The following is a 23,720-nucleotide window of genomic DNA, read 5'->3' as shown; positions in this document are numbered from 1 at the left end:
AGTGCCAAAGGCTTATATTTCCACATTGGTATTGAGCCAGGGGTATCTCTCAGTGCCAATGTTAATATAAAACAGGGGAGTGATCAGAGTATGTTCCTGGTAGAATATCAGCCCCAGCCACAGATCCCACCAAGGAGTCTGATAGCAGCCACCTATCTATACGGGAATGTGAGTCATGTACCGAAGAATAAGAGTAGTAACTGCGCAAAGCAGGGTTGGGCATCCTCAATTCATCCATACTTCTCTGCACGGCCCTGGCGGATCTAGTGATTTGCCTGGGCCTACACTCTGACCTGTCTAGATATATGTCCAGCAGTATAGTATTCAAATCTCCCTCCCACATAACAGGCACCAGGGGGTATTGCATAATAAGGGTCACTATTTCAGCATCATTTCTAATTTCAAATTTCAGCACTATTTCAGTAGACTGGGTTGTCTACATTCGGGCTGTATACATTCATTAGCAACACCTCTTCGACAAATAACTTCCCGTATATTAGCACATATCCTCCTAGAGGGTCTACATGTGCTTTATTGGGCACGTATTGTAAGGATTTGTGGATTAATGTTAACACCCTGCTGCTCTGCGTAGAATATGTTGTATAGTACCTATGTGCCCCCCCCCAACCCCCAGCTTTTGGCAAACGTTTCACAACCATTTCCCATTGCATGCATTTCCTGCAAGAGTAATACTTGGACTTTGTGTCTTTAAACATATAGCTTTAGTTCACATTTTTACAGGGTTCCCCAAACCACACACATTCCAATTTAAGCAGCCAATCTCATTCGACGCCATTCAACACATTTTGTCTCGGCTCCTATCAGGGCCGACCAAGAGCCTTCCAGTGTGTGCACTACTTGGTCTTCTAGTGCAATTATGGATGAAAAACTTGCCAAGCGCATTTTGTAATTTAAACCCCCACCCCCCTGACACCCATCCCCCACCCAATCAGGGTAATGCAGTATCCATAATGTTCCTCCCAAAAGAACTTGCAACTTTGCATGGGGGTGTGTGGAGGGGGGCTGTATGCAGGTAACAACCTATATCTCAGGATCACCAGTCAATATTTCAGGGTGCAACTATGAAGTTGCCACAGTCCGCTAATAAACATGTAGCTGACGAACCAAACCAGTTGGTGGAGTTTAGACCTCTCGGCAGTCACTCCCACCTTTTCCTTCCCACACAGTAACATCCTGATGTCGGCGGGTGCCTGTCCCTGAATCCACCTCATCGCCCCTACGGGAGTCACCCACTCGGGTCATCCTTTTGTGCATTTGGCCAGGAGTTTCATGGCTTTCTCAGGTATAGTAAAAAAGTAGACATCCTTGTATTCGATCAGCAGCTTTGCTGGATACAACATTGCATATTTCAGGCCTTGTTCTCAGAACATCCTTTTAACAGCTATGAAAGTTTTCCTCTCCGGTTGTACTGCCACCGAGAAATCTGGCTAGATACAGAATTTGTTGGCCCCTAGCACTAGTTCACCCATAACTCTTGCAGCACGCAGTATAGCGTCTGTCTCTGTAGCTAAACAGATGCATTATTATGGGACGGGGTGATGTAGCTGGCTTAGGTTTGGGAGCAAGGGAACGGTGGGCCAGTTCAATTGCGATTGGTGGGGATAGCTTAGGTGCCTCCAGCAGGGTCAGAATGGTTTGCTCCTCACAGTCTTCCATGGACCGGTTAAAATTGCCCTCAGGAACGCATAATTCGCAGATTATTGCGCTGCGAGTGGGATTTTAGGTTATCATTTTTTTTATCGATGGCCAGTACCTGTTGGTGAGAGGTGAAATTCGCTCTTAATACCACGATTTCGTCCTCAGCAATCTCCAGCCCGGTTTTGGTTTCTGTAATGCAAAGGTCTGATTTCTCCATCCGGGCTTTAATAGAGCTGATGGCGCTCAGGTTGTCCAGCTTGGTGTGGATAGCTGAAAACCCTTACTGCAAACATTCCATCATTCGCTGAAGTTCACTGGGTTCCCCCCAGTTCCGGTTCACTCCTAGTGGTGCTCCCTACTGTCTCCGAGATTTTTGGGGTGACCTTAGCAAACATTCAATAAGCTCTGTTTGTTGCCTGTGTCTTTCTTCACATCGTAGTGTACCAAGGCCTTGCCACCACCGGATGCGAATGTGGTAGCTCATGTGCATTGAGGGCACGCTGAAGGCTCGTTCCAGTATCTTCATGCAAGGTCTCACCCGAAGTTATCTTTACCACCAGATGTGCTGTTTGACGGGCCTTCGCACTAGCTTTGTTGTCTCTGTTTGGCCTGCTGAAGGGCTCCTCAGATGATGACTGTGCCCATGCCACCGGCCTATCACCAAAAGTTGATGACTTGCTATCGCAGCAATTTACTCCAACTTCATAGAATGGTAAAATGATCAGGCTCCTGCTCTATGGTCAGTAATAAATGTTTTGTCTAGATCAGTCTTATAGGATGCCGTTGTGGGTTGGACACATTGTAATGGCGGTGTCTGTGCAGGGGCATGCCACACCACCCCAGAAGGCCAACTTTATTACACAAAATGTCCTGAGCTTCTGGTAGGTGTTGGGGAGAATTCTCTTATCAGGCTAATTTCCCAAACCTAGTGAGTCCCCAAGCAGCTTTGCTGGATTTTTGGGGTTTGTTTTTTTCTCCTGCTAAGAGTGAGACTCTTTTACTCCCACTCTTAGGCATGATTTGAGGTATGTCTCTATTTGTGTGATTTTAGGCTATGGGGTCTTTTACTCCATAGGGTATCATCTGTTTTTTTGTGGATGTGTTACACAGCACCCTCAGTGCAGTAACACAGGGGTGTCATAGTGACCCCCAAACATAGACTCCATACCCTGGGACGGACTACTGTCTCCCAGGGCATGTAAAGTCATCATTGACTTTACTAGTCCTAAATTATGAACAGAAACAGTAAAAACCATCATATTGTGGAAGTACTGGAAGGGGTTAATTATATTGCCCCTGGGTCTGTTTTCAAGGGGGCACTGTCCAGTCCTCCCTTGTCGAGTTTCTGGCTGGTGGCAGTGGTTACCACGCGAAATATTCCACCAGAATATTTCCTATGGGATTTTCCCATTGATTTTAAACGCGCCACTTTTTGGGTGTATGTTAAAGATATCGCTGGTTTATTTATTTAATATTATATCAACGGTTGGGTCTTTTTGCCAGAACTCTTTTCTAAAATGGCGTTCGTGTCCGTCTCTGTAACTCTGACCAAGGTCGAGCCCTTTGTTCCACTTTTTGGCGGGCTTCTCCACAGAAGCCCTCCAAATGGTGCCACTCTTTCTGGGTTCCACAGGAAGGGGGGAATTGGCACCCTGAACTGCATTGCCTTGGCAACTCAATTCGCACTCTACTCTGATTGGCCCAGTGGTGAGCCGCCCGGCTCACCATTTAGCATGTGTGATTGACAGTTAGGCTGATGAATGGGGGTTTTTCTGCATAAAAGCAGCGCCTTTGGGACTGGAACTTCAGAAGTCGCCAAAGGACCTAAGAATCTGAAGAGGGAAGAAGCTGAGCCATCTGCAACGACGACACCAACGATGAAGCCCTGCTGCAACTACCTCACCACATTCCCGACGACAAGAGAAGATCTTCTGCTGGACGAGTCTTCTTCCTCTGAGCTGGTGGGACCAACCAGTTCGCCCTTTTTGCCTTCCAAAGACGTCTCTTGGTCGAATCGCCCGTGCCAAGCACCTCGCCGGCTGGATAGCCAAGCTTCACCACTTTGACCACGAATAAAAGGAACACACCTTTTATTGACAAAGTCTGCGGCTGGTTTCATCCCTGTGCAGTGCAACGACTCCACGTTTCCTCCTCGACAAGATGCTCTCTTCCCCTGGTCGAAAAAACAAACTGCAACTACTGCCAGGAACAACTACCACGGCTGGAGCCTCCTCTCTGTTTAAGGTACTGTCTCCTGCCTGGCCTCCCTTTGTTCGGTTTGCCCAAAGTGACCCTTAGATCCTTGGCTTGCTAACTGGGTTGGCCCCAGGCCTTCTAACTTTACCTTCTTGAATCACCCCAACGTCTTTTGAACATTCTGCAAAGAATTTTCGTGCATTTTAAACCGTGTGATCCTGGGCACATTTTGCTTTGCTCCCTTTAAAGTGGGCCTGGCCTATGAACTTTGGCTCTACAGTATTTACTGCCTTTATTCCCTTGCTGAGAACTCAGTGTTGGGACCTGTTTTATTTCTGCCTTTTTTCTCTCCCTTTAACTGAACTATTGGAGTGCCATCAGGTTATGCGCTGACATCTGTTTAACAAATCGTGGTGTTTTAACTCTGACTTGTCTGATAGTTATCAAGGGTGGTGTGTATACTTTACCTGACTGTTTTAACTTGCTTTTGATTTAGAGTGCTAGTATATTGCCTAAAGTGTGTTTTAAATAAATAATTATATACTTTTTATACAAAGCTCTGGTCAGTGTTTGTTTGCTCTACTGTGTTTAGCCCTATTGTGTATACTCTATATACTGCCCTACTCTTCTTGAGAGAGGTCTGACTGCTCAGCCACAGCTATCAGGTAAATCTGGGTGGTGCAGACTGCTACCAATTGGGTTTACTGCTTACTCCTGTAGTCTTAATCTTTTTGCAGTATTCCCCAAGGGAACTGCACAGGATTCTGCCCAACAGTAGGGGCTTGCCTTACTGCTCTCTTGACCGACGCGGCAGCCTGCTCAGCATTCTGCCGACTGCAGTAACTGCCTCTCTGCCTGGTAATACATTGACCCTCAGAAAGCAACTGCAGCGGCAACAGCCGCCTCCTCAGTGCGCCCGGGCGCTTCGACCCGGATGTGTTAACAGGACTCGGGGCCGCACATCACTGCAACCCTCCCTCACCTGTCCATCAGCAAGCCTCTGCCCAGCACCTTTGATTCAGCCGGGTGGGCTCACGGCACAATACAGTGGCGGCATACCACCAAGGCCCGCAGGGACACAGCAGCACCATGGTTCCGCAGCCACACACCGAAGAAAGTTCTTCTAATCATGCCCGCTCAGCAGCCAGTCAGTTCCAACATCTATTTTGTACAAGACCAGTTATTTCCACTCAATGGGTAGAGTATTTATCATGCAGAAGTTCTGGGGCTGTGGAGCTCCCGATTAGGCAGTCATGTTCAGCCTTGTGCAACAGTGCCCTCCTGGATCCCTTATTTTTTAGTTGTTCCCTTGTCCCCTCGGGGGTGGGCGCTGGCGCCACAATTGTTCTTGGCCTAAAAAAAGGACTGTTTGATTTTTCAAACTGGTCATGAACATTTGAACTAGTTGGTTCTTCATTAGAAGAGCTTGAGGTATCGGAAAACGTAACCCACCTACATCGGTTTCCTGCTGGGGTATGGAAAATTATATGTGGGAGGACGGTAATCTGCCAAAAGGTATTGATATAGTCTCTCTTATGAAAAGTTTGCAATGTCTCGTGAAGCATCCGATATATGACACATACATTCCGGAACACTTCAAGTAACCCACAAATATAGAATCCTGGCTCACACCGGGTGCATTGGAGGTTACCGTGCAAGGAAAGGAAAGGACAGAGTACCAGATGTTGGTCTGGAGCCCATTCAAGGCAAAGTAATTCTTTTGAAAGCGTACCGCCGGACATGTCCGGATGTATGTTCCGGTTGAGTTTTCCTCTGTAGCATTGGTGCTGCCAGAGGCGATTCATTCCTGAGACAAGTCTGTTCCGGTTTTGGGCTTTGGACTAGGGTATGTTTATCCCTTAATTTATCTATTGCATAGTTAGCAAGGATGCTCTGCTTGTTACCAAGGGGCAGCCTTTACAATGGTTTTTGGTTTGGTTTTGCAGTGTCTGCGATTGAAAGTTGCTCGTTGGTGGGGCCACCACTAACTCTGCTAGAAGCAAATCCTGATTTAATTTATTAAAGGCATGGAAAAACTGCAGCGTTTTCCAACACAACCGTGTTGTGTTTCTGCCTGCTGTGGCTATCACTTTGGGTCTCCGGTGCTCCCAGGGGAGCACCGGAGACCCAAAGTGAAAGCCACAGCAGGCAGAAACACAACGCGGTTGTGTTTACATGCCGCGTAGTGTTTCAGCCTACAGCTGATTTCCCATTTGGGGCTCTCGGGCTCCCTGCGGGGAGCCCGAGAGCCCCAAATGGGAAATGCTAAATGCTGCGGTGTCTGCCTAAATCTGCTTTCCCATTTGGGGCACTCGGGCTCCCCGTGGGCTCCCCGAGAGCCCCAAATGGGAAAGCAGATTCAGGCAGAAACAACGCGGTTGTGTTGGAAAACGCTGTGGTTTTTCTTTCCGAGTTTCTCAGGCTCCTCCGAGCCGGAGGAGCCTGAGAAACTTGGAAAGAAAAACCACAGCCTTTTCCAACACAATAACGTTGTAATTATGTTTGCGGTTGCTTCAAAAGCGACCGCAAACATAAATACAACGTTTTTAAAGCTGCGGTTTTATTTCTAAGTTTTCCGGGCTCCTCCAGCCCGGAAAACTTAGAAAAAAAAACGCAGCTAGTGCTTATTTTTATTTTTAAATAAATAGCACTTACCGAGATTCAGCTGCAGCTTTCCTGCTCTGGTCTCCAGTCCCCGTCCTCCGCATACAGCACTAATGAAGGGAAAGCCACCCAGCTGTAGCTTTTGTTTACTACAGCTGGCTGGCTTTTCCTTCATTAGTGCCGCAAAAGCCAGCACAGGAGGGCATCCATTTCACAAAATGGATGCGCCCATGTGCTTGCTTTTGCGAATTTTGAGCTTGAATAGCTCAAAATTTTACATAGGAAGTTTTAAAAAAGAGAATGATAGTATTTATTTTTTATGTTGCCTATCTATTTTTTAAATAACATTTTTTACTAGACCATGCCTTTAAGTGATTATGAAACACTTGTGGATCCTGCCAATCAAGGCATCTTAAGGCACTCTGGAGTCTGCGGCATGAGATCAGCAAAGAAGGCTTGATCACTTGATGAGGTGTAGAAGGACTTGTCAAGCGAAGCATAAAAAGAAAATTAAGCACAGGAAGATGTCCTGCTCTCCTCCTAGTGGCTTCGGACATCACATCTTCCCCTGTGAGGAAACAAAGTCCTCCCTCTCACTCTAGGGACGCTAGTGCGACCTCTGTGAAGAGATGACCTACACAGGTACCTTTTTCCACTAAGTCTTCCTCACTCCATCAGTGGGAGGATGCCATGCTCAAGATGCTAGACATCTTTGCCATTACCAGGTCCCATTGTGCTTGTTAAAGCAGATTTACCTCTTCGTCACACAAACACATGCCTGCTGGCTTGGCTCTGCCCCCTCCCACAGAGACTGCTCCATTCTCCCAGTGCTCGGTTCAACCTTGTGGAAAACTCGGCGACGAGTTTAGCGTTTCAGTGGAACACACTCCTGTTTTTCAGATGAGTCTATCTTCGATGAAGAGGGGCACCCATACCGTATGAGTAAGAACCCCTGGACTTCGGTGAAGGGCATGACTTACCCCAAGGAGTTAATTGACCAGAATGCGGACCTGGCCGATTCCTGCATAGGGTTTAAGAGATGGCAGAGGGTTGGACACAAAGGTAGATTTGTTTTTAAGGTCCCACCCATGTCAAGCCTTGTGCATCGTTACAGAAGACCATTGTCATTTTGGGGTAGACTTTGGGGCAGGTTGCACTCAGTGGACATACGGTCCAATGTGCACTGACTGACATTTTGTTGATGGGGGCTGTGGAACCACTTAGAGATATCTGGTTTACCTTCAACCTTTCTATGCCTGCTTTTATTTTGGCTGTATTACAGAAGCCTTTCTTGGTCCTTTAGGTGGACTGCAAAGAGCCAGCTCCTTCTGAGTTAGGGTTCATCTACTCTCCCTACACTGGAGTCTAGTGATTCAGGCCACCACAGTGAGGTTGAAGCCTGCTACCTTACATTCCTTGTCTGTGGACATAGAGTAAGAAACTAGATGCCTGGGTGCCACTTTTTTTGGCTCGAGTAACCTAGCCTAAGGAGTCCTGACTGCCACATAACCTCTGGCTAAGTACACCCACACACTGGGTCGGGATCTTCAAGGCAGCTGAAAATGTGCTGTCACAGAAGATGTATGGTTTTTGCGCCTCTGGTGAAAGATAGCCTTCCATTCAACACTCCAATCTGGTCTGTACATGAAAGACTATGTTGCCTGGCCTATGGGCGCTGGATTAGTTATCCTCAAGCAGTGTCCAAGCCAAACTGCTTGACATGTCATTTGAGGGCAACAACCTTTTTGGAATGAAGGCCTTGGAGGAGCTTAAGGCCTTGAAGGCCATGGTTGAGCCCCTAGGTTTTGATGTCCAACAGCCCTCTGACTGTTTTCCGGCCATGCCCCTCTTTTCTTCCGGTAAGCATGATCAGTGGTATTTAACTCATAGCAGGGTCAAAGGTGGGCGTTGCCGCTTCTGCTTTCCCCTCAGCTGCTCCTGGTCCACACCTTCTTTAATTTGGACTGGGTCCATCCTTCTCCATGGGGCTGGAGAGCATTATTCCTGTTCGTAAAGGAATGGCATTTAACCACTTGGGACACTTGAGCCTTACAGGTCGTATCGCAGGAATACCGCCTTACTTCTGTTCACCCACTCGGCCATCCTCCTTCCCACCTTTCTTCCCACACCGAATCCTATACTCTTAGAAGAGGTTGAGGTTCTTTTGGAAGAGAGCATAGTTCGTTCCTACCATAGAGTGAGGGAATGACTGGTACTTTCAGTATTTTGTGCTACCGATGGAGAATGGGGACCTGCATCCCATTTTTTAATATGCAGATTTTGATTTTGTACTGTTAAAGGACATATTCAAGATGGTCACCATACCCCAGATCCTCCAGGCCCTTTAGCACTAGAACGGGTTCATGTCGCTGGACTAATACAGAAACCAAAATAAGGGTTCCCGTCAGTGTTTTTAAACTTAATTGAGAAGAAAGTTTGAAACGGATTTTAGCTTTCTAAAGGAGTCATTTAGTAGGATAGACTCACAATTGGTTTGAAACCTGACAACGCAAAATATCAAAGGCGACCAACCACAATTTCTCAATGTTGTGTAAAACCAAATGCAGAGTGACATAATGGGCAGTTTTTACAACTAGAACAAGCCTCTGCTGGGACAGTGTTGTTGACACTGCAGAACCACCTCAAAGACACAACTGACCAAGTAGTGCTACCATCACCAAAACCGACGTGAAGATGTAAAGTATAAGGAAATGTAAATCATCAAGCTTGGAAAATATTTGCACTAGGCCTGAAGACCCAGTGAGTCGTACAGCTAGGGCTACATTGACAGATCAATATGCATAGATGTTTTTAACAATTGTAAGAGGGTAGAGTGGCAACTGAATTTGCCTCTATTCCAAAACTGTTACTGAACAAAAGAAACTACAGAGCGGTCTGAAGAAATGTCTTGTCTCGCCTACTCGAGTTTCGGCTACTAGTGGCCAAGCCTTCATCAGGGCGAATGAAATTCTTAATGAGATGGTGAGATGGTGATAGTTGGACAAACTGTGGAAAAAAGAATATATACAGTTGTAAACTAACAAAGATGAAACAAACAGGAGTGTACATAAACCTCCCCTTCCCCCAACTCCCCAGTTGAGCATCTTTTAGCCATTATATGTCTTATTCATATTTAAATGAAATTTCTAACATCACAAGTTACAAAACAGTGAATTTAGGGGAAATTACCATGGCAACCTGGCTTGACATCTTCCCACATAAAAGGAGCTCTGATGAGTTTGCCAAGAGGACCTGCCTCCTCAACTGACCTATGAAAACTCTGAAATGAAAATGGATGTACAATCTTATTGTTAATGATAGATGCAGGAGCGCATTCGTTAGGGGACCCGTTAGCCCACATCGGCTGGCTTATGATTTATAACAGTTAATTTTCAGTACAGCTGTGACAAGAAAATAAGGCAGTTGCTCAAGGACCGTGATGCCTTCCATCAGAGGCCACAAAATCCAACTGCATGGAGATTTCCTAATCATCTAACATATGGAGATTGTACACTGCAGAGGGAGGCACATGGTCAAAATAAAAAAGAGGCAACAAAGTGTGATGCCCAAAAAAGGATGTGCCACAGATCACTAACAGAATCTGACCTGCCACTCTAGTGGAAAAAAAGTTCTCGGGTGTGGCAGTTACACATTAAGTCACCTTGCTTTTCTCAAAAGTTCTTAATGTGACAACTTCTTCTGATCCACCTACAAATGGAGGCTGTTCCAACTCGCTTGGCAGGCAGAATTAATATTATATATACATTTGAGCATTGTAGATCTGCTTAGAATCACATGCTTTACATAAAGCGACATTTAGTGTTTGGTGCATAGTATTGCATCACTTGTTTTTGAGTCGACAGGGCATGTCTGTAATACTAACTCTACTGTGACGTGTACTCTATGTACTGCAACATACTCGGCATATGCTAGAGGGGTGATAACCTGGGTAGTGCCACATGTTCCATTTCAGTTAACAGTCCATGGTTGAAGAAGATGGGAGGATGGCAATACCGACCTCCAAGGGCCAGGATTCCAATGTGGTGACTCAGAGCTGAAGCACTGAAAGACACGATATTCAGGGAAGACCTAAGAGAAGAAATTATAAGCTACTTTGAGATCAATACTGGGAGTGTTGGGTCGGCCGGCACACTGTGGGAAGCCTTCAAAGAGGTAGTGAGGGGGATAGCTATAGTTAAGTCCAAAGGGCTACAAGGAGGAATATTAAAGGAATTGCAGGACGCAGAAACCAAGCTAGAGACAGTCCTGGGTAGGGGTAGAACCACCAAAGAGGATGCTGAAACGAGCCGACAACTGGAACAAGTGTGCGCAGAACACTGGGGAAGATTATGTAATCTGAACTATAAAAAATATGTAGAAGGGCAACATGCAGGTGGTGACAAGCCTGGAAGGATGCTAGCATGGTTGTACAAAAGTGATACCCCCAGACCTGTAATTAGAGTGGTGATGAGGGAGGATGGGCATATAATAGACACCCAAGAAGGAGTGAACCGAGAGTTTCTGGAATACTACCAAAAATTGTACGCGCATGAAGGTGAGAGCGATAGTGGGGAGTTGATGGACATATTGGAGGACATAGGCATGCCACAAATAAGCGCTGAAGAGCAGGAGGACCTAGAGACCCTTATCACTCGAGATGAATCTGAAGAAGCGGTTAGTCAACTAGCCACGAGCAAGACACCGGGGTGGATGGACTCCCTAGTGAGTTTTATAACATGTACAAAACAGAGGTGCCTCCCCCACTGCTAGACATGCTGAATGAGGCATTTGAAACAGGGTGACTACCAGAATCCCTGAGAGAAGCTATAATTATTCCACTCCCCAAACCCAGTAAGTCAGGAAAGGACTGCGGATCGTTCAGGCCACTATCGATGCTGAACCAAGATAGTAAAATACAGCAGTATTGGCAAACAGAATGAAACGGGTCATTAACAAATTGATACATCAAGATCAAACAGGATATGTCCTGCGTAGGAACATATCAGACAACCTCAGAAGACTGCACAGGGTGATAGAATACACAAAAGGGGATGTGAACGAGATGGAAATTGTATCATTGGATGCAATAAAAGCCTTCAATTCTGTTAAAAGGCCCTGGCTGACTGCAGCCTTGACCAAATATGGAATGGGGCCTGGGTACCTTAAACAAAACAAAAAAAAAAAAACTACTGTATAGTGCACCACTAGCTAAGGTCAAAACGGGGGTGGTTATTTCAGAACGGTGGCAATTGAGCAGGGGCACTAGACAGGGATGCCCGTGGTCCCCGATGCTGTACATTCTGGCACTGGAGCCCCTGGCAATATACTTGAGACAGCAATATGAGGTAATAGGGATTAGCATAAAAGGGGAACCGCCTTTGATCTCACTTTACGCAGACGATATGCTGTTATATTTACGATATCCGGAAGAAAACCCCCATTACATCCTGGAAGTACTGGAGCGATTTGTGTTGCTATCCAGAATAGCAGTGAACCCCCGGAAGTCATGCATATTCCCACTTGGGAGATATATAGGCGTCCCAAGGGACGACCTACCAATTCTGCAAATACCATGGGAAACAAGCACGTTTAGATACCTGGGGATAGACATTTACCATATGGTTGAGGCAGAACACCAACACAACACGGAGAAAGCAATCAAAAATATCAAAAACAGTATATGAGGTTCTGGACCAAGCTCCCCTTGGCAATGATGGGAAGAGGTACGCTACTGAAGATGGTAGTACTGTCGAGATTGTTACACTTCTTCAGGAATATCCAATACCTGATACCAAGGAGGTTCTTTGTTAAACTACAAAGCATTTGCAGAGAATCTCTATGGCAGGGGACTAGGAACAGAATTGCCCTTTGGAAGTTGCAAAACACGCATAATAAAGGTGGGATAAAACTGTCAAACTATGGAATCTACTACTTAGCTAGCCAACTACAATACATAGCCAAATGGTTATCAGAAGACCATACCTCAGAATCAAGATTGTTAAAAACGGAGTGTGCGCCGTACTATCTGAAAGAAATAATATGGCTGCCCAAACTAGAGGTGAAAAAGCGCTCGAAGATGCTGGCATTGGAGTGGGAGATATGGCAAAGGACTTGCCAGGCCATGGAGAAGCCAACCCCGTGTTCTCCACAGGTACCACTGGTAGTACTGACGGGAGGGGATAGTCAACTAATGAAAACAATCAGAAGATACTGGGAACCGGTGGGAATTGTAACAATGGGAGACATATGGCAGGAAGGAGAGATTACTGCATTTGAGAGGTTTATGGAGGAGACGGGGTTGCATGCTGGACAATATATGGCATAACAGATTTGTGCGGCGGATTGGAGAGAGATGGTCAGAAATAACACTGGGAGAGTCACCTGATGCTACCATAGAAACTATATATGATGTAGCAGAAGGAGGACAAGAGATATCCAGACTATATGAACTACCGATGTCCAAAGTAGGGAAGGAAAGTGGCACAACTAAGATATGACTGGGAAGATGAGGCAGGGTACCCATGAGTGATTAGATGTGGGAGAGGGCTTAGGGATACCATAAGAAAGTATCCAGGAATGCAAGGCTACAACAAATCCAATTATACATAACCCACAGAGCATACATGACACCTCAGAGGTTAGCCAAATTTAGAAACGCAAAGAGACAGGTATGCCCCAAATGTTGTGAAGAAAATGCGGGGATGATATATATGTTCTGGGCATGCCCTGAAATTGGGAAATTCTGGGAAGAAGTAGCCCGGTGGTTAAAAGAGAAAGGGATAAGAATAGATGTTGAATCAGTGTGGGCATGCTTGATAGGGGGATTCCCAAGGCCACACCAATTGAAACATGTAAGTAAACTGAAAGACTTGGCGTACATACTTGCCAAGCGTAGAATTGCCATGGGTTGGGAGGCTTGTAACAGACCTAGGATGGAAGCCTGGAGGGCAGACCTACAGAAATGGATAGAAGCTGAATCAGCAGTGTGGCAAGAAGCGGGTGATGGAGGCGGAGAAGAAGAGGCAGAAACCCTGACAGCCTGGAAACACTTAATAGCCACATTATACGGACCCTCCCAGAATTGGTCGAGCGACGACGAATCTGGCGAGGACATGGGGAACGGAACTCTGGCAGAAGAAGCTGTAAATTGCGAAGAGGAGTAAGCTCGAACGGGGGGAGGGGTAAGGGGAAGCAGTAAACAGAATAAGACCTACACAATGTTTTTAAGAAAAAGTGTTATTACGAATACTGCAAGTTTAGTTGTAAATTGTTTTGTTGATAAAATTAATAAAATAAGTTTAAAAAAAAGAATACATATTTGTCCTGACTCAAAGCCTTTTGCGTCATTTTAGAGGGTGGCAAAAGATTAAAAAAAAAAGTGCTAAAAACTTGTATGTTACAAATCAAATCGAAATGGATTATACATGGTGCGTTTGTGCACATGCATATTGTCTTTATACACATTTATATATTCAGAGAAAGAACTAAGATAGAGTTAAGACGATACCATTAATCGCAACAAACCCCATGAAATTTGATGTAGGAAGTAATGACAATCTTAACTCAGTCACCCATAATATCATTTTGATCCCATTGTTGATCCCTGCTGTGATTATATGGAGGTGCTCATGGGCTGAGCATCGGAGTGACTCGGACAAAATTGTCATAATTTCCCACACCCTCTGAATTTCATGGGTTTTGTTGTGATGAATTGGACCATGTTAACTATCTTAACTAATGTACTTTCACAGAATGTTAAGTTGTTTGTAATGCATTTTCTTCTCTAGAGCTTACTGATCAAGGTCTTCGGCAGTGGGCCAAGCCCACTCTTCAACAATTACAATAAAAGTCTGTTGCCTATATCACCCACACTAGTGAATAACCAGAACCGTGATCGGGGCCTTTGGACATTGACCACATTACAATAGCCCACTTATCATGGCCTTAGATTATGGCTAGGGGCACCAGGCTACTGTGACAGTCATGACACTGTCACAGGGAGCAGTGACCACCCCACCCTCCTTCAATCATCCTGGAGTAGGTGGTGTCCTACCTCAGCAGACCCTACTCCAGAGGGAGGGAGAGGGAGTTAAGGGGGACAACCGTCCCCACCCCCAGTCGCAGACTCTCAAAAACGCAGGAGGCGGGATGGAAGCAATTGTACCCCTACCCATAGACAATGCATGTCAGCCTCAGTGCTGGCCAGGTTTCTTGTGTCCCAAATGCAGTACTATAAATCCCAGAAGTTCCCAGAGGGCAACAAGGAAGACGAACTGGAGCCACAGCACCAAATGAATGAGTACAGAACACTCAATATCAAAGATTCCAGATATTGTGTCTTTGGATCCCAGCCCCTCACCGCTAGACAGAACCACCACAAGGGGGAAAAGGCAACCTCATCTGGTTCAGGAAAGGTGTGCTGAGAAAATCATATGCTTTTCTCTGCTGGGATGGGAACAATGTCAAAGGCCCAGAAGGTGAGAGGTTTACTGTGACATTTAAAACATGTGAAAAGCAATCCCGAAACCCTGGGGAAGGAGTAAAAGGAAATTGGCCAAACAGAGCAGGTGACCAGGGAGAGCAATAGAATTCAGGGAGAGGCACAGAGACAAGGCAGATTGGGCTACAAAAGCCTGCTGAAGACAAACCTAGAGGAACAGTGCTCCAGTGAGGTCAGGCGGGGAGTTGAAGAGTGGAGTGCTGAAGATATTGTTGCAGTGGTGTTGAAGAGTACAGGTAGGTTAGTGTGAGAGAGAGTGGTACCAATTAAGTATAGTGTTAAGGAGTGTGTGAAAGGTGTTTGAAAGAGATAAAAGGATAGAGAAAGGTGAGGTGAGAGGTAGGGGATTAGAGAGAGGGGGAGTGTATGGAAATCTGTCTAACTGTCTGCATGAGAGTGTGACAGTAGGGTGGTGGGAGAGCAAAGTTGGTGGTAGTAGTGGTGAGGGTGGAGAGTAAAGGGAGGAAGCTAGTAGGGAGCAGACATGAGGCAAATGTGTAGAAAGGTCAGGACATGGAGAAGTCAGAGTGTTGAAACTAGGTGGAGAGAGAGAGTAGACAATAGGGGGAGAGAGAAGAGATGAGAATAACTGAGTGAAAAAAGACGGGAACAGGGAGTGAGACTAGTGAGTAAGAGGGGAGGAGCGCAGGTAGTAGGAGATTAGTTAGATTGATGGGTAAGAAAGTGAAGGTAGGGAGTTGGTCACAGGAGGAAAAAGTGTGAGTGAGGAAGGAAACAGTGGAAAGAATCTGTGGAGTCAGCCATCAACGGGAGTGGGATAATTCCTTAGAACATTTCCAGAGGGAGTTGGAGAAGGCCATAGACTTTAGGTTATCCATACAGTCCTGAAAGAGAGACGGTAGGTATTACTGTTCATTAGCCGAAGATTGGGAGCATCACAGGGGTTAGCTAGTGCTAGGGATCCCACAGGAAGATCAAGAGGACCATAGGGACCTCTCTAGCCGGAATATCCCACGTCTCCCCATTAGGTTTACTGTTGAAATCAAAAGCACCTCGAATCTATTACAGTAGTTGGACCACCCATTTTACCTCCAACAAACATTCAACGCTTTTCTGTTCCAACTTGCCGCTTTGCTCACATGGAGCGCAAACAAAAAAGGCAGGTTTTCACTTTTGAAAAGTCTCAATTCTGCAATGCAACGTGGGCGATAAAGATTTATGGTCACATGTTTCAGGAAATTTTCAAATCTATCCAGCGAGTCAAAAATTACTAGCAATATAAAATAAAAAAAGACAACAAAGTGCACATCCCTTACATATGCAAGTTCACCAGCCAAAACCACTGTCTTCTTTCAACTGATGATTTATTAAAAAGGTTACATTGCAAACTAACAAACATACCTGTTGTTGTGTTTGAACTAATGACTCTAAGTACTTGATGATGACAGTTTTAAAGTCCTTTACTCGCTCTTTCTGTAACAAAAATATAGGTTGGTAATCTGATAACAAGTAGGTCTTGCAACAATCCAATGTTTTGGCACATTATATAATGCAAGTATGTGCTCATGCAGTGTCCATCATATACTTGCCTCAAATCTTCCAACTTCTTTGCGTATGGTTTTTGAGATCTGTTCAAATTCCCTCTCTCCTTGTTGAACCTTTAATTCCCACTGAGAGAAAGTAAATATGGACATGGGTAAACTAAAAGCAATTTGCTATCAACAACTGAAACAAAAAAGAAAATTTAGTACAGATAAAACATGGTCTGAAATAACTAAGAAAAGCTCCATTTGTTAATGACAAAGGGGAAGCATGTCATTAAAATCTTTCTTGATTTTCTGTTGAGTTCTTTAACCAAGCATATTCCTGCAAAATGTAACTTTGAAATCTCCTTTGTTTGCTATGAATTCAATACTCCAGACAGTAGAAAACATTTTCAGCATTTTAGACTAAAGCACAATTGAATAGAACTACTTTCAGGGATCAATGGTAATAATGTGTATTACTATGAATATGTAAAATGCGTACAATGTTTAGGGAGTAATCCCACAGGTAATTGCACCATAAAACGACAACTTGTTTCATCATCAAATGTCACAGGTTTATTTTATTAAATATCAAGCTAATCTACTGGATCAGAATGGAAAACAGAAGGCTAGATTGTTATGTGAGAAATCATACATGGATTGATGGTAATCATGACTTCAATTACGGTTCAATAGGGGTACTGCAAGAAACGCTTGTTTACAGGCACGTTATAAATGACATATCATATGCTGTACCTCTGTGTTGGCATAGAATCCCGGGACTGTGGACTTTGACCAATGAGTCATAAGCAGGGGAGACTGCAGAGTGTGTGGCCATGTGCAGTGCAGGAACTGGCAAGGTTACATTTTGGTATATGCTGTTGACCAGAGTGCAGTTCGAGCTTACGTACCTCAGCGCATATGAGTAACTTAAGTAAAGAATGTATTTAATTGTATTTACTTAAGGTACTGTACAACATATGCTTTGATAATGTATGCAATGTGAACCACATGATTTTCAAATACACGCATATTGCCAGCGGCTGGCCAGGCCTGACTATATGACCAACTGTGCAACTCGGTGAGGGGGCATAGAGTGGGGGGGGCATAGAGCACACTGGGAGGGGCAGGCACAGAGTAGGAGGGTAGGGTACAGAGCACAGGGGGAGGGGAGGGCACTGGGGGAGAGGAGGGCACAGGGTACAGGGGGAGGGGCAGGCACAGAGCAGGAGGGTAGGGCACAAAGCAAAGGGGGAGGGGAGTCCACTGGGGAGGGAAGGGAACAGGGGGAGGGCCGGGCACAGAGACCGGGGGGACAAGGCACAGGGGCAGGGGTGGGCACAGGGGAATGAGCGGGCATAGAGCACAGGGGAGGGCAGGGAGAGGCGGGCGGGGAAAAGAGTGCATGGGAAGAACAGCGAGAGGCAGGTGGCGCAAAGAGTGTAGGAAGCAGGGCAAAGCAAGCAGGAGCCGGGTCAGCACCAGGATATGTAAAACATATTACAAAATAGGTTTTAAGTCTAAAAAATGTTACTTGGCTGCAAATCCATTTGCGACCAGAAACATCTGCAAACTGCGCTCGTCACAATTTGCGACTGATTCACAAATCAGTCACACAGTAAAAAAAGAAAGTAAACTTCCTTAATCGACTATGCGCTTTGCAAAATGGACGTGTCTGGGGATGTGTTGGTTAAAGGTTAATGAAATAAAAAAAACGGAGTAACCCACAGTGTACAGATTCACCAGCCCGTTGGACACCACCCCTCCAAAAAAAAAAAAAAGAAAAAAGTCACTTGGAATCTGTAGACATTTTCCCCAGTTTCAATCTGTTGCAAATAAGTTTTGGGGGACAGAAATATCTGTAGAAAACGTTTTTATTCAAATTTTCCAAAGATTGACACCACTTCCCTTTTGGATAGTTCAGGATGTATCTTACACATGATAATACCTTGCATGGTAGGCTATTATTATGAGAAGATGGCAGTAACTGGACATACAAAGTTATACTGACATTAAGGTAGTGGCTCTCACGTTGATTCTGCTGGCATATCATGGCTCTCACCCCTGGCTTATGAGAGCAGCATACTAAAATATGGTTGGCATCTAAAATAGTCCTAGCAGCTCCAGTAGGTAGCGTATTTAATTAATGTTCAGATTATTTTATTTCGTTTTTTTAATGTATAAAGTCAGTTACAAAGGCCATGTGAGGGTACGGTGGGTAAAATGTCATGTGATGTCTGGCACAACTTCAGCTACCTCGGTCATTTTTGTAAATTGATTTCCCTGAAAGTAACAAACACACTGGTACAGTTACTTCCTTCAGTTGAAAATGACTTTCAATAAAGCTCAAGATATGTACAAAACATTTCGAAAACACATTTTAATAATCTATAGCAACTACGAAACCCTGGCTTTTCTTGTTAAATCTCCATGTCTATAATTACTTTGGCATATATTGGAGGTAGAATAAAGCAGTGGAAAAGTACAATGGAAATTGTCTTCTATTTGAAATTAAATAGGAGTAAATACCAATGAAAATGTAGCTTAACAATGTTTTTCCACATCAGCAGGATTCGGCTTGGAATTTCAGTAAAGAAATATGTCATAAGTGTAGGGATGAACTATGAAAAGCGACCAATGATGCAACCAAAACAAAATTTTACTGAAAATGCAAACATTCTTGTATTTTTAATGTATGAAAATTGGCACTAAACACTGATTGCTACCACTTGTGTGTCCAGTCACAAAAAATAAACAAAAACAGATATTCCTACCTCTTCAATTTCCTTGTGAAGCATTGCAAAAAAAAATTAAAATGCATAAACGTTCCATTCTTTGAAATTCAGATTTCACTGACAACACCAAACACGTTTAAAGTTAAACACTGATGCATTAGTAAATGCAGCATAAAAAAGTGGAGCTCCAAGAATTGAGATCAGAAAACATTTCAGAGAGAAATTATGCAACTTTTTAAAAGCTGCACAGAACTGAAAAGCACAAACCTGCCCAGCCTAGATTTGCTTCTGAGCATTTACAATGGGCCAGCTGTACCAACGTACAGGAATGCATCTTCACTGTCCTATTTGTTTGGGTAGTGGGACAGAAAAAGGTTCAGAGTGACTAGAAGACTGATACTGCTTAGGTACGTAGGCATGTGGATTCCAAGGTTTAGCATAGGAACGTTTCTTCTCTATCGACTGAGAACTCTAGAAAACTGATTTAGTTACGTTCAAACAAAAACTGGAGCGTGCCACATTTGGGTCTTGAATGGATAACATTCTGTCTTTATTTTGCTTTTTCATGAATTTCCTGGGAACACAGAGCAAGTAATAAAACAAATATGCATCAGTTGCTGAGCTACCAACAACTCACCAATCAATACAGATTTGAGATTGTAGTTGACTTGGAGAGATACATGTGCTCTACGTGAAGGTGTTAAAAACGGCCAACATTTAGCCCCAGCTGCACATTTGGTCTCCTGCAGAACATGACACAAAGGGAATTGGGGCGGGGGGGGGGCTTAAAGAGTTGCCAAGGGAGGTATTCAATAGGAAAATACTATTCCACCAATGACCAAAAATAGAAGAAATATATGCCTGTTTACCTTGGATATCTGGTGGTACACTATCAATCAAGACCTCTCAAGACTCACTCTAGATCCTAGAAACTTACATGTCTTAATGGCAATCATTGTGGAGCCACTTAATAAATTTGCCTTGGATTAAGATCTTTTTTCCTTTTAAATTCTAGGCTATGGTGCAGTTTGAAAATGCATTTCACGAAACACAGCACTTGAACTGTATGCATTTCTTTCAAATATATTATTTTTGCCAATTCCAAACTCAGCAAGAGTTATTTTATGATAAAAGATTGCACTTGTAGAGGCAACTACCAAATGCTCCATTGCAGCATTACAAATGCTGTTAAAATTGTTGGCACTTTAACCTGCAGTTAACAGAAGCTTGGATCGACACCATTAATCCTGCACAAAGTGCAAATTAAGGAAGCAATACCATCATGTGTAGGATGTTTTGGGTACCTTCTAGCAGTTCAAAACCTTATACAGGCCCATTTTATTTTTAAACTACTACTAGAACTTACAAACATGTTTATTTTTCCTATCCCCAAAGGAAATGCTACAATACGACTGAAATAATATCTTAGAAACCAAATTTTCAGATGTTAAAATGCGTAGATGTTTTTTCAATGTAGTTTTCGGAATTTCACAATGCAGTGCATTGTGAAAATAATTGTATTTACCTCAAAGCCAAAATTAAAGGTAAAAAAGCTAGGAAATGCATTAGAAGGAATGACAAAATGCTAATAGCGGGCACATGCAATGCGGGTAATTTAAATGTATCAAATAAATGCACTACATAATTGCAAAAACTTTTTCCAACCATTAATTACCTCTCTGATCTCATCTTTTGCTTGCTGAAGTTTATCAGGTTTGTTTGCAACTTGGAGCTTGGCTTCAGCTTCTCGTTTTTTCTGCAAGTTTATTTGAGCATCCTGCCATTTCTGCCAGCACTTCATTCGATAGTCAAAAACACCCTACAAGGCAAAAGGTTCAGTAAAACTTTAGTAACAAAAAGCTTTTCTTGTTTAATTTCATTATTACTTTTATATACAATATACTTTAATACATTTATCAAGGCTTAGTAGTAAATCTAGGTGATTTTCTTGCAATATATTCCAAATCTTTCAACAGGAAAACGGTTGGGAGGGGTGATATACATGTACAAGACACGTTTCCATGAAATGTTGAGTGGATAGACTACAACAAGAGATAGATTTCCTTATACACAGCTAACCGTAAACATGAAATACAAGAACTACACATTTTACAAAAATGGAATAGCTATGCTTTAGTACAAAGACATAATATATATTTAGTAAATGTACAATTTTCAAATCAATTTGTTTTGGTGCTTCGGATAGAATTGTATGCAACACAATTTCACAAATGCAAACAGATGGTGCAGGTAAGTGAATACTGGTAATTCTAGTCATAAGTGTTGAAATTCGAGAGTAAATTGTGCAGTCTGACAAACTGAGAACACACAAAGCAAAATGGATTCCGAGACATGAAAAGCAGAGGTACAGTCAAGTCATAAAAACAGTGGTTGTGCTACTTTTTCTCTCTGTGGGAGCATTAACCCTGTGACACCCCCGTATAAACAGGTTGAAAAGTGTGTGCTCAAACAAAAGGCAACCGTTCATTGGGATAAAAAAGATGCTTTGGAGTAACACTTAAATGTACTGTACATAAATATCAAGAAAGTTGATTTTGACTGCAGCACCTTCATATAATGATGAATCAGTGCATGAAGAAAAACCATGGGTGAACATTGTACAAAAGGACTATGTGACGACAAAGTACATTTTTGTGAAAACATTTACAAGTACCCTTGCTTCATTTAGCATGTGGTCCATATAGTAGAGAAAATAATATATGTATAAAACATAAGAAAAACTCTACAAAATGTGTGCAACGCATATAAAAATCCAGAAGAGCAGTGTGAGATCAAAAGCATTGGAATGGTAAATTTCTAAAAAAGAAATCACACATTATAAATTAGAAGGAAAGGTTAACTCACATGTTTAACATGACCACTCGAGATGCCAGCCCTCTCAACATATATCAATGTATTAAACTTTTTTTTCGCAAAGCATAACTTCGTTTTTCAACAATTAGTATTAGTATCAGTGATTTAGTATCAGTAAATCGCACCTGTGCCGAACTGTCATCTTGTGATAGTACAATCAAGATTAGATGAAGTGCCTTGGTCGCAACAAATCATAGCATATGCCCCTGCTTATGATGTCAGCTGCCGCAGGCACAAGATCATAACACTGGTCGTGATGTGGGCAGATGACCGCTAAGGTTTAAGCCATTTACCTGTAACCATTGTTCTCCAGCATGGATTCACTTGCTCAAGAATATTCCCTGTCAGGCTGGTAAACCTTGGTAAAAGAAAAAACAGTTTCACTTTCACTCAAACACTGTTTTTCTCCTTAAAACCAATCACTGTCCTCTGGTTCATACGGCCCCATCCAATGACAGCGCTCCCCCTAAGCCCCTTTTCTGGCAGCCATCTTCAGACTTGGTAAGCACGTAAAGTGGCATTATGGCCAAGAAGAGCCGCAGATCGGGTCGGAGGGAGGGTTTGCATGTGAATCCATGCCAGCCCCATGCTGGAGAACAATAGTAACTTAAACCTTCTCCAGCATGAGGTCTGGCATGGATTCACATGCTCATGAATAACGAATACATAGCAGTACAACATTACACAACCACAGGCGGTGGCAAGGCTCAACGGAAGCAATTAACTCTTACCTCTGGAACAGACTCACGTCAAGCGAACAGACTGCATAGCACTGCTTGGCTGACTTGAGTCCTCCCTGGAATCCCTGTCGACTTTGTGAAGGTCTGCGTGGACCTCCATGTAGCAGCCCTGCAGATGTCCATCAGTGATCTCTCTGGTGGAGTAGGCTCTCGGACGGCCAGGCAGCGGTCAGTTCGCCAACCTATGACAGCGCGTGATGCAGCCGGAGAGGCAACTTGAAATGGAAGCCTTGGACATGGTCTTTCCATGGTTTACAGGACCAAAGTTCACAAACAGTTGTGAAGTCTTCCGAAAACTCTTTGTGCGCGTCACGTATAACTTCAAGGCACGATCAATGTCCAGCGAGTGCAAGGCCCTTTCAGCTGGTGACGAAGGCTTCAGGAAAAAAACTGTTAACACCAAAGGCTCGTTGAGGTGGAATTCGGACAAAACCTTCGGCATGAAAGAGGGGTGCGTCCGCAGCACTGCCCTCGATTCATGGAAAGTCAGGTATGGTTGTTTGCAGGTTAAGGGCTGGATCTCTCTCACCCATCCTCTTGGCGGAGTTGATGGCCACAAGCAAAGCCATTTTTCACTGGACAGGAGCCTTAACCAACGGGAAAGATTGAGAAAAAAATGGAGGAACTCCTTGACGAGTCGATGAGACCAAAGTGAAGACCTTCCTGGAGACCTTGTGTAGCGGGAGATAGCTGCCAGATGTACCTTGAGAGAGATGTGCGCCAGTCCGGTCTTGGCCAAGGATAGTAAGTATGGAAGAATCTGCAGGACGTGACCCTCAGAAGGGTAATCTTCCAAGACAGACAACACAACCAAAACGCTTCCACTTGTAGCACTTCAAAGTCGACGACGCCCTGGCCTTGATGAGGACCTCCCTGCAGTCCACCAGCAACCCTTATGCTGCAAACTCTAGGGCTGCAGGATCCA

At 44.0% G+C, this 23,720-nt stretch overlaps 1 protein-coding gene across 1 annotated transcript in view; it reads right to left on the bottom strand.

Moving 5' to 3' along the window:
- The window catches only part of SNX2 (sorting nexin 2), a 625,746-nt gene that overhangs the window by 81,102 nt on the left and 520,924 nt on the right, over positions 1 to 23,720 (bottom strand). The window contains exons 12-14 of the mRNA XM_069625578.1: positions 20,857 to 21,000; positions 16,510 to 16,590; positions 16,322 to 16,393 (exon numbers count right to left, since the gene is read on the bottom strand). Coding sequence (XP_069481679.1) covers positions 16,322 to 16,393; positions 16,510 to 16,590; positions 20,857 to 21,000 — 297 coding nt within the window. The remainder of the gene's footprint in view (positions 1 to 16,321; positions 16,394 to 16,509; positions 16,591 to 20,856; positions 21,001 to 23,720) is intronic.

The sequence above is a fragment of the Ambystoma mexicanum genome, chromosome 6p (genome assembly GCF_040938575.1).
Source record: "Ambystoma mexicanum isolate Mex_15411 chromosome 6p, UKY_AmexF1_1, whole genome shotgun sequence".
Taxonomy (NCBI): domain Eukaryota; kingdom Metazoa; phylum Chordata; class Amphibia; order Caudata; family Ambystomatidae; genus Ambystoma; species Ambystoma mexicanum.
The sequence above is the reverse complement of the archived record's forward strand: the minus strand, read 5'-3'. Positions and strand labels throughout refer to the sequence as shown.